General features: G+C 38.9%; 1 protein-coding gene across 4 annotated transcripts in view; it reads left to right on the forward strand.

Moving 5' to 3' along the window:
• Positions 1-728: 728 nt before the first annotated feature.
• Positions 729-13,855, forward strand: part of NSUN6 (NOP2/Sun RNA methyltransferase 6) — an 80,269-nt gene continuing 67,142 nt past the window's right edge. For all 4 annotated transcript variants that reach the window (XM_070254932.1, XM_070254933.1, XM_070254931.1 and 1 more), the window contains exons 1-3: positions 729-1,487; positions 3,489-3,644; positions 8,167-8,246. In XM_070254932.1, coding sequence (XP_070111033.1) covers positions 1,413-1,487; positions 3,489-3,644; positions 8,167-8,246 — 311 coding nt within the window. In that variant the 5' untranslated portion in view covers positions 729-1,412. The remainder of the gene's footprint in view (positions 1,488-3,488; positions 3,645-8,166; positions 8,247-13,855) is intronic.

Here is a 13,855-nt window from a genome sequence, read left to right on the forward strand (position 1 = left end):
GCCAGGTGGTCTGGTCTTTATCCTGAGTTTGTCACTAATTGTGAGGCCATGGAGAGTTATTTCAGCTCTGGGAGCCTTGTTTTACTCATCTAAAAAAGATAATGGTAAACACCTTGCAGGGCTGTTGTGTGGCATTACGGTATAAGTTAAAATATCACGTACAGAACCTGGTAGGTGTATCATAGAAAGTGGCTGTTAGACTTTCTAAAACATATCTGTGTGAGAATTAGAGAGAAAAAGACTTAAGAAAAAAACCCTTTCCTACAGTTACGTGTTAATAACTACGGTGTGCTGCAAAAAACACTAAGTCAAGGAGACAGGAGAATTATTTTTAGTTTCCTAGTCAATCATAAGATGGCTCAGTGACTTTCCTTAGGTACCTTCTCCCTTTGAATCTTTTTCCTCACGTGTGACGCACAAAGATGACGCCAAGGGTCTCCTGAGCTTTAAAGTATAAATCAACTATGATACAGGTAAACTTTTAGCCTTATTCAACTAACTGGAAATACTATCCGTGGGTTTTTACGTTGAACCTGAGCATTCTTGGATATAGTAACACACCATCAACCCAGCTTTCGAAAATTTGAGTAAGTTCATTCACAACTGAAGTCAGATCTGTATGCCTAAGTGGGGGTAAGTAATTTCATGAAAGCAAAGGGTGACTGATCGGTTCAAATAAACTCAGGCTCCACCCAAGGTCACGTGGCAGGTAACGAATCGGACCCCTCAACCTTATTTAAGCCGGGAAAGTTCCGCTCAACACCCCCCCGCCCCGCGCCCGGGAGCTTGGTCTCTCCGCTCACCGGGCAGCCGCCCTGCCCTCCTTAAAGCCCCCGGGGGCCCTCGCCCGCGGACGCGCCCCGCGAGCGACTGGGAAACTCCGCGGAAGCCGCGACGTGGCGACAGTTTGCGGCTGCTGACTGGGAATCGGGACGGAGCGGGTGGGTGGCGTCGCCGGAAGTGACGCAAGCCGGAAGCGGCTTTCCGCGGAGAAATCGGGGGCGCGGGTTTGGAAATTGGGCCTTGAGGTGGCGTGCGACCGAGTCGGTGCCAGCTTGGTCTTCAGGTCTACGTCCCGGTCACAGCGGACTCGCTCGGCACGCCTTTGGTTTGGTTTGTTCTCTGCAGCGTGAGTGGCCTTCCTTCCAGTGACTTGCGGGAGCGTCCCTCCAGAAGGACCGGGGACTAGGGTGCAGGGAGCACGCCGCTCCGAGGGGGCTGCGCCGACGGAGCCTGGATGAGCCGCCGCGGTTCCGATGAGTTCGGCTGAGGGCGCGAGTTTCCTGGGCACCCGAGGTTCCGCACCCGTGGTGGGCGGTTACTGCATCGCCAAGACGCCCCCTGTAATTCGGAAGGAGACAACCCACCGTTTTCCAGCGTTTCCCTTGGAGGAGAACTAAGCAATAGGCAAAATGTCTGTTTTCCCTAAAATATCTTTGAGACTTGAGGTTGAAAACTATCTTAAAGCGGGTTTCATGAATAAGGAGGTAGGTTGCACACTAGAGAAGCAGAAAAAAGTGTAAGAGGAAACCTGATCTTTGCGGCTGTTGGTTCTTACTCGTCTTGCCGAAAGTAAAAGATGCTAGGATCTTTCCGCGGGTATTTAATGAATGCTTTCCGAGATAAGAGGGGAATGAGGTCTGTGTGTTAACACTTAGGAATGGGAAAAAAGGAGGAAAAAGTGGTCATGAGCCTGGTAGTAGGCCTGGCTCTGATGGGCTTACAAGGATGAGCAAGAAAAGACCGCTGTCCTGGAAAATTTAAGTCCTTTAGAGAAGAGACACCTGTGCTCTGGGAGCGCTTGAGGTGGGAGGGAAGCTCTGATTTGTTGAGTGTCTCTTAAATGCCACCAGTAGTGCAGGGTGATTTGCACACGTTTACGTCTTAATCTGCGCAATCCTTTTTGGTAGAGATTTCTTCCCCATTTTAATAGGTGAGAGAACTGAGGGTCCAAAGAGTCATGTAACTGATCCAAATTGACACCGCTCTGAAGTTAACAGTACTGAAATCTGACGCTAAAGAGCTCAGGTACAATGAAAAAGGTACGGGTTTGGAATTGCAAGCCCTTGATTTGCCTCCCAGTGCTTTGAGTAAATTACTTCGCATCCCTTAAGCCTTGATTTCCTTTTCTGTAAAATTGAGGGTGGTTAAAAAGACTTACGTTACAAGGTTGTTTTAGGGTATTAATCTTAAGTGAAAGCATCTGGCATCGTTCTGGCGCATAGTAAGTCCTTAGCAAGTGTCCATTCCGTGTGCTCCTGGCAGCGCCCAGCCTGGAAGTCCTCAATGGATGTTGATTGTCTCTGATCATCTCTGATCGCCACGCCTGGGCTCGTTCCACTTCACCGTCCTACCTCCTGGCACCTGTGTATTTTCCAAATGTTTGGTTTTCTGTTCAAAGTAAAGCCACTTACGTGTTACTTGTTTTTGAAGATGTTACTGAAGCCATGACTTTTTGATTTGATTTCTGCATTTTATTTCCAAAGGTTATGTTAAGGGACTAGACAGTGTGGAAAGACGAACTATCTTCTCTTGATTTCAAAGAACTTAAAATGTAAGGAGCATATTAAGAGAAATAGAGGCGTTCAGCACTTTTTAAAATGGTGAACATTGTTTTATGAAAGAAGACCCAAGTATCTTTCTTTGACACCCCCTCTACCTCAGACCCACTAATGATATGATTTTACCCAAAGAAAAGCCATGTATTTGTAAAAAGTATCAAAGCTAAAGGAATATTCAGTTAAAGAAACCAAACTAAACCACGAGGAAGTACTAATATTTTAATGCTGGTGGACTGTTAGGCTGGCTAGTGATTTGTGAAGATTCTGTGGGGTTTAGTCAAAGATAACAAAAAAATGAGGAAACAAATGTCTCAAAAAGCTTCAGTTAATTGCAGGGGAACTTGGTTGGTTGAGTCTAACTTCATTTCTGACAGGTGTCTGCTACCCACCTTCTTTTGGACAATATCTATTTTTTACATTTAATAATACGTTATTAAAAAGCTAATGTAAAAAAGGGATCTTTGGATTGACGGTATCAATGTTACTTATTCAAATATCGGTATTTGAAAGGCTACTAAAATTTGCTCTAGGATAGGAGGTTAGCAAGTAAATAAATAGTTCTACAGTAATGACATAACAGTTAACACATGATAAATGAATAGAATGAAATCCTGAATTTATTTGAATAAACATAGCAGATATTGATATGTTCAAAATGTTAGTGCTTTGAAGTTGAGGCAGTGTTTTTCTAAGCCCTTTATGTGAGGTGTTTTGTTAGATGTTTATTGCCACAATTAAACCCTAGAACCCTGTGAAGTGTTACAATTCCCTAGTGTTATTAACACATAATACAGCAAAATGAAACAGAACTGAACAATTGCTGAAAGATGTTTCATTGGCTGAAACAAATGTCTGTGCATATTCTGCTTAATATTTTAATTCATATAGTGAAACTGAAGCCTTAACTTGTTCTTTTCTGCTTTTCAGATTGTATCTGCTTTAGGTAAAGAAGCAGCAGAAAGGAAGTTTGAAACTCTTTTAAATCACTTGTCACACCCTCCATCATTCACAACTGTCAGAGTAAATACACATCTAGCCTCGGTACAACATGTGAAAAATCTGTTACTTGATGAACTTCAGAAGGTTTGTGCAAATTTTTTACGTCATTATGTACATAAATACATTTCTACAATCTATGTCATGTTGCTTCTCACTAAAATCCTATGAATGAGATAATGCTATTCCAATTCTACACATAAGGAAACTGAGGATCGTGAATGTTAAAGTTCAAGGTTACATAGTGAGTGGTAATGCTAGAACTTGAACCTAGCATTTCTGATTCTGAATTTATTATTTGTAGTGACTGGATAGGTCACTCAACCCTTCTGGGCCTCAGTTGTTTCATCATTAAAATACATGTGAAGAGGTCTATTCTAACCCTAAAAGTCTGTGATTTTGTAACTAGCGACATATAACAACCAAGAGGGCTGATTGTATAGCTGAAGCGAGCTATACAGTATAGGGAGGTATTTACTGATTACCTATAGGATTATATTTTTAATTGACATAAAAAAGCAGGTAGAGGAGCCCAGCCCAGTGGTGTAGTGGTTAAGTTCATGTGCTCTGCTTGGGCGGTCCAGGGCTCATGGGTTTGGATCCCGGGCGTAGACCTATACCCACTCATCAAGCCATGCTGTGGCAGCATCCCACATACAAAATAGAGGAAGATGGGCACAGATGTTAGCTCTGGGCCAATCTTCCTCAAGCAAAAAAGAGAAAGATTGGCAACAGATGTTAGCTCAGTGTTAATCTTTCTCACCAAAAAAAAAAAAAAAAATGGAGAAGTACCTTATCGCTAATAAAAGCAGGAAATTAAAACAATATAAAAAAAAAATATATATATATATTTTTCTTGCAGGGGAAGATTTGCCCTAAGCTAACATTTGTTGTCAATCTTCCTCCTCTTTTCCCTGCCCCCAGAGCCCCTACATAGGTGTGTATAGTTGTGACTTCTTCTGGTTCTTCTATGGGAGCTGCCACCACAGCATGGCTACTGACAGACGAGTGGTGTAGTTCCACTCCTGGGAACCAAACCTGGGTGCCCAACTTTAACCACTAGACAATCAGGGCTCGCTCAAGAATATATTTTTTAAATAAATTATTTTTTGTTTGACCAATAAAATAGTTTTGGCATAATACTCATTTTCTGTAAGTGAAAACAGTATTAGAAAATGGCATTTTATAAATTCCAAGCAGAAAAATCATAATTGAAGTTTCTTGTTTGTATTGTCTTAATTCTTTACTTTCAAATGCTATGCATTCTGTGTGTCATACACTGTGCACTGAAATTTGCCTCCAAAGAAATGTGAGATGGAGGAAAACAGATGCCTGAGGGGGTCCTTCAAACTGCATTTTGTAGTTAGTAAATCTCATACAACAAGTAACTGGCAGGTGCCGGCAGACCTGTTTCTACCTAATTACTATCTAAATTAAAAGCAAGAGGCAAGCATGATTAAAGGACTTCTATTTGTATAGCATAGACTGTGTTATCAGTATACTCCAAATATAACATTCAGAGATTTTCAGAAAATTATCGCTGGTATTGATTAATTGATTTTTTTCTTTAATCTCATTACATTTATGGAATGTTTGTCATATCTTTAAGAAAAATTCTATAAATTTCAAGTTGTGAGTAGATGACTGTGTTACAAGAAGAACCAGCTGTGGTATCTGACTGTATGAGACCAAAACTCAGTATAATAATTAAATAAGACTTGGAGAAAAGTTAATCTGATTGTTAATTATTGATATTGATAATTTTATTCCTAGTAATGACATTAGGCATAAAATATAAGTAGTTCCTCCAAGCAACTAAAATTATTGCTTTTGTATAGTCATGCATATGCTTTCAGCTATTGGGAAAGAAACTGTTCTGTGGCTCACCAGAGCTGTCCATCACTCAGGCAGATCCAGATTGTTCTCTTTTCTAGCGAATGATTCCCAGAGCCTAGATATTCTAGAATTGTAGTAGGATAGGTATACGAGATCTCAGGGCCGGCCTGGTATCTAAGATGAGGCAGACAGAATCACTCTGGGCTTTGAGTCCAGATGAGACAGGGTTAGGATTAGATAGGGATGATTGGGTCATAGGCCCTAGATGGGAAACTGGTGCAGAGCAGTACCTATTCCTAGCAGGAAAGGGGACTGGAAGGAGGCCTCAGACTATAAACATTCTTTCTCTTTCTGTCCCAGAGCTCACATATGTCCTAAAGACATGTCCCAAATGGTATGATATGAGTCAGTGCTTTGCCCCCAAATTTCTCTGGGCCACATATTGAAATTTAATAATTTACAATTTCATTTGACTGGTGAGGATGTGGAGAAACTGGAACCTTCATACACTGCAGGTGGGAACGTCAAATGGTTTGACATCTTTGGAAAACAATTGAGTAGTCCTGTAAGAAGTTAGGGGCTGGCCCCCTGGCTGAGTGGTTAAGTTCACGTGCTCCACTTTGGCAACCTGGGGTTCACCAGTTCAGATCCTTGGTGTGGACCTGCACACTGCTTATCAAGCCGTGCTGTGGCGGCATCCCACATAGAGGAACTAGAATGACTTACAACTAGGATACGCAGCTATGCACTTGGGACTTTGGGGAGAAAAAAAAAACAGAGAAAGATACCTGCCCAAGAGAAATGAAAACATATGTCCATACCAGTGCTTGAACATGAAAATACATAGCAACATTGTTCTTAAGAGCCAGAAGGGAGGGACTGTCCAGATGTCTTTCACCTGGTGAACAGGTGAACACAGTGTGGTCTATTCACACAGTGGTATCCTGTTCAATGAGAGGAATGAACTACTGATCCATGCTCTGACATGGACGAACCTCAAAATATTTTAAGTGAAGAAGGCAGACACAAGACACCATATATGGTATGATTCTATTTATTTGAAATGTCTAGAAAAGGCAAGTTTATAGAGAAAGTAGATTAGCGGTTGCCTGGGGGTGGAGCTGGGGACAGGGATTGACTGCAAATGGGCATGAAGAATGCAGTGATGGAAATAATCCAAAACTGGATTGCGGTGATGGTTGCACAGTTCTTTAAGTTCACTGAAAATCATTTTACATTTAAAATGGGTGCATTTGGTGGTGTGTAAATTATAACTCAATAAGGCTATTTTAAAAAGTTCTTGGGGCAGAAACAAACAAGAAGCAGATGATGTGCTTAGTTTAAAAAAAGATATATTTGTGTTATTATGAAAGTTATGCATGTGTGGTTCTATGAAAGTTTTATTTCTGTGTCATCTTAACATCTCCTAATAGAAAAGGAGAGAAGGAAACCTTTGGCTTAGGAAGGATTGATCTCTATGTAAAATATTTCTATAGTATAAAGCACATAGTACTTCAAAAAGCAAAACAAATGACAAAATTCCTTGTCTGTCTTCTCCTTGGAAAGATCAGTTTACCATAGTCTAGATATTATAAGGCGTCAGACAATGAGAGAGCACGAGGGAGAGGGAAAGGGAAAGGAGAGCTGTTCGATGGAATGAGAAGGAGTTTTCCCTTCAGATTCTTAGTAGTTCTCTGTTGGATATGGTTAGTCTGAAATATCCTTTGCCTGGAAGAAGCAGAAGTCAGGAGAACTGTTGAGATGGTAGAAATGTAGTTAGGTTTCTAAAATTTGAACAATTTTTTTCTCTTATGAACTTAGAAAAAATTTCTCAAATCAGCTTACTTCTAAGTAGTGTATGGCTACTCAGGGCATTGCAAATATCTATTATTGTTACTGCTCTTTCATGTAGTATGTGAAAATTAATGAGTTGATAATTCCTAGCCTTCATGGCAGAGACTTGTTCGCAAATATTTGCGTGTTTCCCTCTAATAGAGTACACAGGCCTTTCTCTCCAGTTCACTCTTCTGCTCTTTATTCTGCTGTGTGGAGTGCCCAGTCATCTTCTGCCTGCAACGGTGGTGTGCTGGTACATATTGAACAACTCACTTTCTGGGAAGAATAACCCTGGTTTGTGGTGGTTGCTGATTTCTATGGTGTGAATACTCCCACTGTGGTCGATTTTAAGCTGCCAGCGTGACTTGCAGTTGGGAAAAGATGCAAACATTGGCTTTCAGGAGACTGTGTGAACTGGCCCCAGCACTGTACCCCTGGCCCTGCATCTGTTTCCACTCTGAAGGCCAAGGATGATAGAGGATACTGAAAATTCTGAATCTTTGCCAGAAACGCATCCATTTCCCTCATCAGAACTGACATGGCATCATTGTTGATAGTGTACAATGAATAGTATTTAATAATCTCAATATTTAATGTCTTATTCAGAAGCTTTTCTTAAAAGAGTACGACATGCAGTTCTGTATGGAATATATGTTTTCAAAGTAAGCCACTTGAGATAAACATGGTGTGTATTTATAAAGCCAAACAGTAAGCAAAATTGAGCCTTATAAAGAAGTCAGGATACTTCAGAACCAAATTATAGACAAAACATAGTTGTTTTGAAGTCGTTGATTTTTATAGTATCCCATGGAATAAAGTGAAAATATCTCAAACCAAGCTTCATGCTCTGCTAGGTAATGATACTGAAAAGCTCCATAAAGTGAAATTTGTCAAATATGTTGATTGCTTTATAATTGTGTGTGTTTATTTTTAACAGCAGTTTAATGGATTAAGTGTTCCTGTTCTTCAGCATCCAGACCTTCAGGATGTCTTACTTATTCCTGTTATTGGACCTAGGTTTGTAACTATTTCATTTTCAAATTATATTCTTCTAAATAGAAATTTGTTGCAGGTTCTTGTTTACTATTGGTGATAATACTAAGTTTCTCCATTATTAGCAACTTTAGATAGATAGGTAGGAGTTAACCAAATTCATAAATGCCCACTTCATAGTCTCTCATGGAAAATGTTACAAAGGAAGACTAAGAAGGGGCCCATACCTTGAGAGTAATGCATTTTAGGTCCATTTAGTACAGTAGTTGATTTTTTCCACTTTCTAAGAAACTTCCTTTCATTTGTTTACTTGTATATCTTATGATATTCCAGTGCTAAATTAAAACTTTGTTTTTGAGCTACAACAAAACTACAAAGCAGCATATTTCCTGCTTTCATAACTGATGTATTTGTAAAATTTTATTCATTAATTCACAATTATGTTAAATTACTATGTATGTTCTGCTGAACAGGCATTGTTCTACTCATTTATGTATTTTGAAGGCATATGTTTGAAAATTGAAAAAATAGGCTTTCATATTTAATGCGAGTTCTCTTCCCAAGGAGGATTTTAAAATCCCTAATTATGGTATAATTGTTGTATACCTCTAAGAGTTATAATAAATATAAAAATGTTGTTTTTGTTAAAGCTTTAAAGTAATTTAGTGGTTAACAGTAGAGCAATGGTTCAATACATTATGGTTTATCCATGTAATGAGATGTTATATGGCCTTTAATGTGGGAGAATTGTATATACCAATGGAGAGGATGTTCACAATTAATTATCAAAATCATGTTGCTGTGCATAAGATAATTACATTTCTTTTGCAATTAAAAAAATACACACGACTACACATCTCTATATACCATATATTGAAAAACTCTGGAGGGTATAGCATACCCAACTATTAACAGAGGTTAACTCTAAAGAGGTTGGATTGGGAGAAAGGGGGTAAGAGATTTTTACTTGTAACATATCTGTTTTATTTTTTTTTTTACTGTAACCAGGTATTACTTTTGTAATAAAAAAATAGATTTTGTAAGCTCCTTATTCTACTTATTTTTTAAGGTGAAATTTACTTACAGTGAAATGGAGAGATCTTAATTAAGAGTACCATTTGCTGAGTTTTGCCAAATTTATATAACTGTGTAGCCCAGATCCACCCCAGTCAAGATATAGACCATTTCTATTACCCCAGAAAATTCTCACCAGGGAACCACTGTTCTGATTTCTGTTATTTTGTATTTTGTTTTAAACCAGTCCGTTACTACAGTTGATCACAATCACGGGTCTTTTGAGATTCTGCTTCTTGATTCATTTCAGAGTATATTTTGAACATCTTTCCGTGATGTCCATAATTTTCCCTGATTTTATATGATGCTGTCTCATTTTTTAATAGCCATATAGATAGTATATTTTATCATTGCGCTCAGCTTTTTCAGTCCTCTATTGATAGACATTTAGTTTTTTCCTGTTTTTCATTATTACCAATAGTGAGTATTCGTAAGATATTTCTTTATGGACTTGAGTAGGCATGTCTACAGGATAAATTGGTGCAACATGGAATTATTGGTTCAGTGGTCTGTGTATTTCAGTTTGAGACATACTGCCCTCTAAAAAGTCTTACCAGTTGATATTCTAACAGTATATGACAGAGTCTGATTCTTCAATTCTTGCCAGTACTGGCTCTGTTAGTTGTTTTAAAATGTTTAGATGATTTAACTTTATTTTCTGTGCTTCTCCCTTTACCTGACCTTGATAATCCTTTCATCCTATTCTTGGTTGTCATCTAGTCTACTCATCAGAATGTTAGCGAACTGAACGCAAATGGTGAGTTACTACAGGAAAGTATTCACGCATCATTTAGGGTTGTAGTTTCACATACCTACCTTTCATTTCTAAAAGGAGAAAGTCAATTCATTTTTGTTTTTTAAACTCATCATCACTATTATCTTTTGACTTTCCACTATGAAAACTTGGGAAGTTCCTACACTTAAATTTCTCCGAAAACCTCCACCAGCCAATTTTTGTTTACTATGTTAGTTTTTTAACGCTGTAAAGTTTTGTAACATTTTTATTCCATAAGCACAATTCAAATGGAGGCAACACTTGCTTTGAGTCCTACTGGCATCGTTGGCTTCTGAGGGCTTTATCTTGATTCACCTCTTGGTTGGTGAGTGTAGTCAGTTGTCAGGTCTGTAGCAGCTGCTTCCCGTCTCCCAAGTATGTCTCTTAAGTGCTCTCTTCCCTTTTTTGCTTGAGAATTGCCTGGTGCCTTTATGTTAAACAACAACTTGGCTGATTATAGTAGTTTGAGGTCACATGTCATTTCCCTTAGCACTTTGTAGACATTGCTTTTGTAATCTTATGACATCAAGTGTAGCTATGAAGAAATCTGAGGCTATAAGAAATTTTCCCCCTGCAACGGTGTCTTGGTTTTCATTCAGAGATCTATGGGATTCCTAGTCATTGAACTTTAGAAACTTGACTAGGATAGAGCTTGATTTTTACTATTCTCTCTTAGTTTTTAATGAAACACAGTGGAACTTTTTAGTTACAAGTCTTCCAGTAGTTCTTTAGTGTTTTTCTGTTACATTTGTCTGTATTTTCTATTATAATAAGGACGCTAGGACTCTGTGTGTTGGATTTCCAGTGCAGATGCTCCGTGTGTTGGGGCACCCCAGGACAACCTTTAGGTTCAGTGATTGGCTAGAAGGACTCACAGGACTCAGCATATAGTCATGCTCATAGGCAAGATTTATTACACGAAAGGGTACAAACGCAACATCTGCAGAAGGAAGAGGTGCATGGGGCAAAGTCTGGAGGAAGCCAGGCACAAGCTTGCAAGAGTCCTCTCCCCATGGAATTACTAGGACGTGCTTAATTCCTCCAGCAACCAGCGTGACCTGTGTAAAATAGTTGTCTAGTAGGGAAGCTCGTTAGAGACTCAGTGGCCAAGATTTTTATGGGGCACTGGGTGTGTAGGCATCCTCTGCTTAGCATGTACCCAAATTCCAGGCTCCCAAAGGGAAAGCAGATGTTCAGAATAAATCACATTTCTTGTACAAACAGTTCAGGAACAATAATCCTGTCTATCGTTAGAGAAGGTTTTCTATCACTGTTGGGAACTGTTTCGCAGTCAAATTTCCAGATGCCGGCCAGGGACCAACCTTGCAAGCAGGGCTTTCAGAGAAGAGCAGTCTCACACGCCTTGTGTTAACTCTTGATTTCAGAGGATTTACTGTCCTTTATTTCCTGAGCTCTGCTACCTCGCTTTTCTTCTTTGTCTTTTTAGCCTGTTGTTGGTTGTTCTTATATCCCTTTCCTAAGGTTTTTTCCTTTTAGTTTCTTTGAAAATATAGAAAGGTATTTGAAATTTCTTCCTTGTGTTTTTGTTGTTGTGGTACATTTTTTATCTGCCTTTTGCTTATTATGCCTCTTTTTTTTTTTTTCTACTACCTGTGCATAGATCCTATGTTGAATGAATCCTTTCTGCTTTTCACTCATTAAATGGAAACAGTTACGTTCACATAGATTCACCGAGTTTGCAGTTTGCTCAAGAATGGTACAGAATGGGGTCTGTGTGCCTAGACAACTCATCAGATGTGTTTTCCAGAAATGCTTTCACCAGGTCTTCCCTGGTGGCACGTCTCTCGTCCTGGTGAGCAGAGCTGGTAAAGACGGAGGCTCTCTGTGAAGGCTTCTAGCTTGCAGCTTTTTTGATTGGGGTTTGAAGTTTTGTTGATGCTCAGTTAACTCAGGGGAGGAACAACCAAGTTGGTTGCTATTTCTCTTCTCCTCTCGTAGCTGCCTCTCGGCGGTTTACTGAGGTGTATTAGAGAAAACACAGATTTTCTGCTTGTGCCAATTCAGACAGTCCACTTCCTCTTTCAACTTTATCTGCTGTGAATGGGACACTGACAAGACATTCCCGGATTCTCCTTTTTTCTACGGGAACTTCCAGTCCTGGTTTTAAGTAATAAATATTTGATTAGGCCCCCAGAAGCCTTTCCTTTTCAGAGACATTCTTACCCTGTTGAGGAACTAGGCTTGATCTGAATTTCACTGTCAGCTAATTCTTCTTCACCGTTGGGATTATAGCTGTTTCTTAGTTTTATTGCAAATGGAGTTTTCTTCTCATTTTTTTCCTCCATTTCTCTGGGCTTCAGAAAAAAAAAAAGAGTAACACTCTCACTCTTTTACTGATCTTCTACTACAACCTCATATCACACAGTTATTTAAAATATCAAAACATAGGTTAAATTTTATTTATAATAGTAAACAATTTTAAAAGTAATTTCTCACCATAAATTCAGGTTCCCTCAGTTTATTTAGCATGATATTTAATATACTGATCAAATTTATTTTAATGTTGGGAAGGTTTTATCATTGATAATTTAATGAGATTGAACATAAGGTTGTAATGCTGAATGTGATGGTATCAGTGTCAACTTTATTGAAAAACTTAGGAGAAAATGGAATGCCAGGCTTCTCTCCATATGGGAATGTTTTTAACATCATACCCCATTGAGCGTTTTCTAAAGACTGCATCTAGGTCAGTAGAATTTTTTCGGCCAGTATTCAATTTGTAATTTTTAAGCATCTCTACATTTTCTCTATTCATGCTCCTCCCTTTTTGATAAAAATCTCAACAAAATATTTCTAGCAGGTTAGGAAATTAGCTTTCTTCCTTTCCTTTGCACTTGAATACGTGGTTCAATAGCCTCAATTCTTGAGATCCAGATGAGGCTGGATCTGCCCTTCTCTCTCAGCTGCTTGCTTTCTGTCTGTGGTCATTGCCTCGTCCCTAGAAAATCAGCACTTTAAGCTTTCAGATACTGTCTGTATATGTGAAATGAGAGCGTGAATGCACTAGAATATTCGAGTAATTGCACGAAGACTGATGATGAAATGCAGATGGCAGTCCTGCTCAAAAGATATATTTGGTTGGCATGCAACAATATCATGTGATATTTCAGGGTTTTTTTTTGTTATCTCCAATTTGGTGTAGAGTTGCTAATATGTGCAGTTTAAAAAGTGCCAAAAAGGTAAAAGTTTATGTTTTTATATACTCTTTAGTGGGACATTCCTATAATCTCTGTCTTTAATTCCTATTCACCTCATTCTTAGCTATTTTAAAAGTTTTCTTTTAATCTAAGTATCTTCATATTATTTTTCCTCCAGTTTGTATTACTATACTATTAGAAAATCATCTTTCTTAATGTTGCTGATTCACTCTTTTATTTAGAAACATTTCAGTAAAAATCAAGCTTTTAGCATGTTTTATGGCCCTGCATCAACTTTTACATTTCCTCTTTTATATTTCCTGGCTAAAACTCTTGCCCTTTAGCAAAGCTGACTTACACCTCGATACTTGCATATGACATATTATGTTTTATACAGTTAGTGAGGGTTTAGCATATAGTCGTCCTCATGACTGTGATTTATTCTAGTGAAAGAATCTGAAGCAAAGTCAGCAGAAGGTAAAGGTGCATGGGTTGAAGTCTATGAAAACCATTTGCAAGCTTCTAGTCCTTTTCCAGTAGAATCACACCCTGCACACTTAATTCCCCCAGGAATGAGTTTGACAACATGTGAGATATTGCCATCCCAGGAAGCTCCTTAGAGACTC

Source organism: Equus caballus, chromosome 29, assembly GCF_041296265.1.
Source record: "Equus caballus isolate H_3958 breed thoroughbred chromosome 29, TB-T2T, whole genome shotgun sequence".
Taxonomy (NCBI): Eukaryota; Metazoa; Chordata; class Mammalia; order Perissodactyla; family Equidae; genus Equus; species Equus caballus.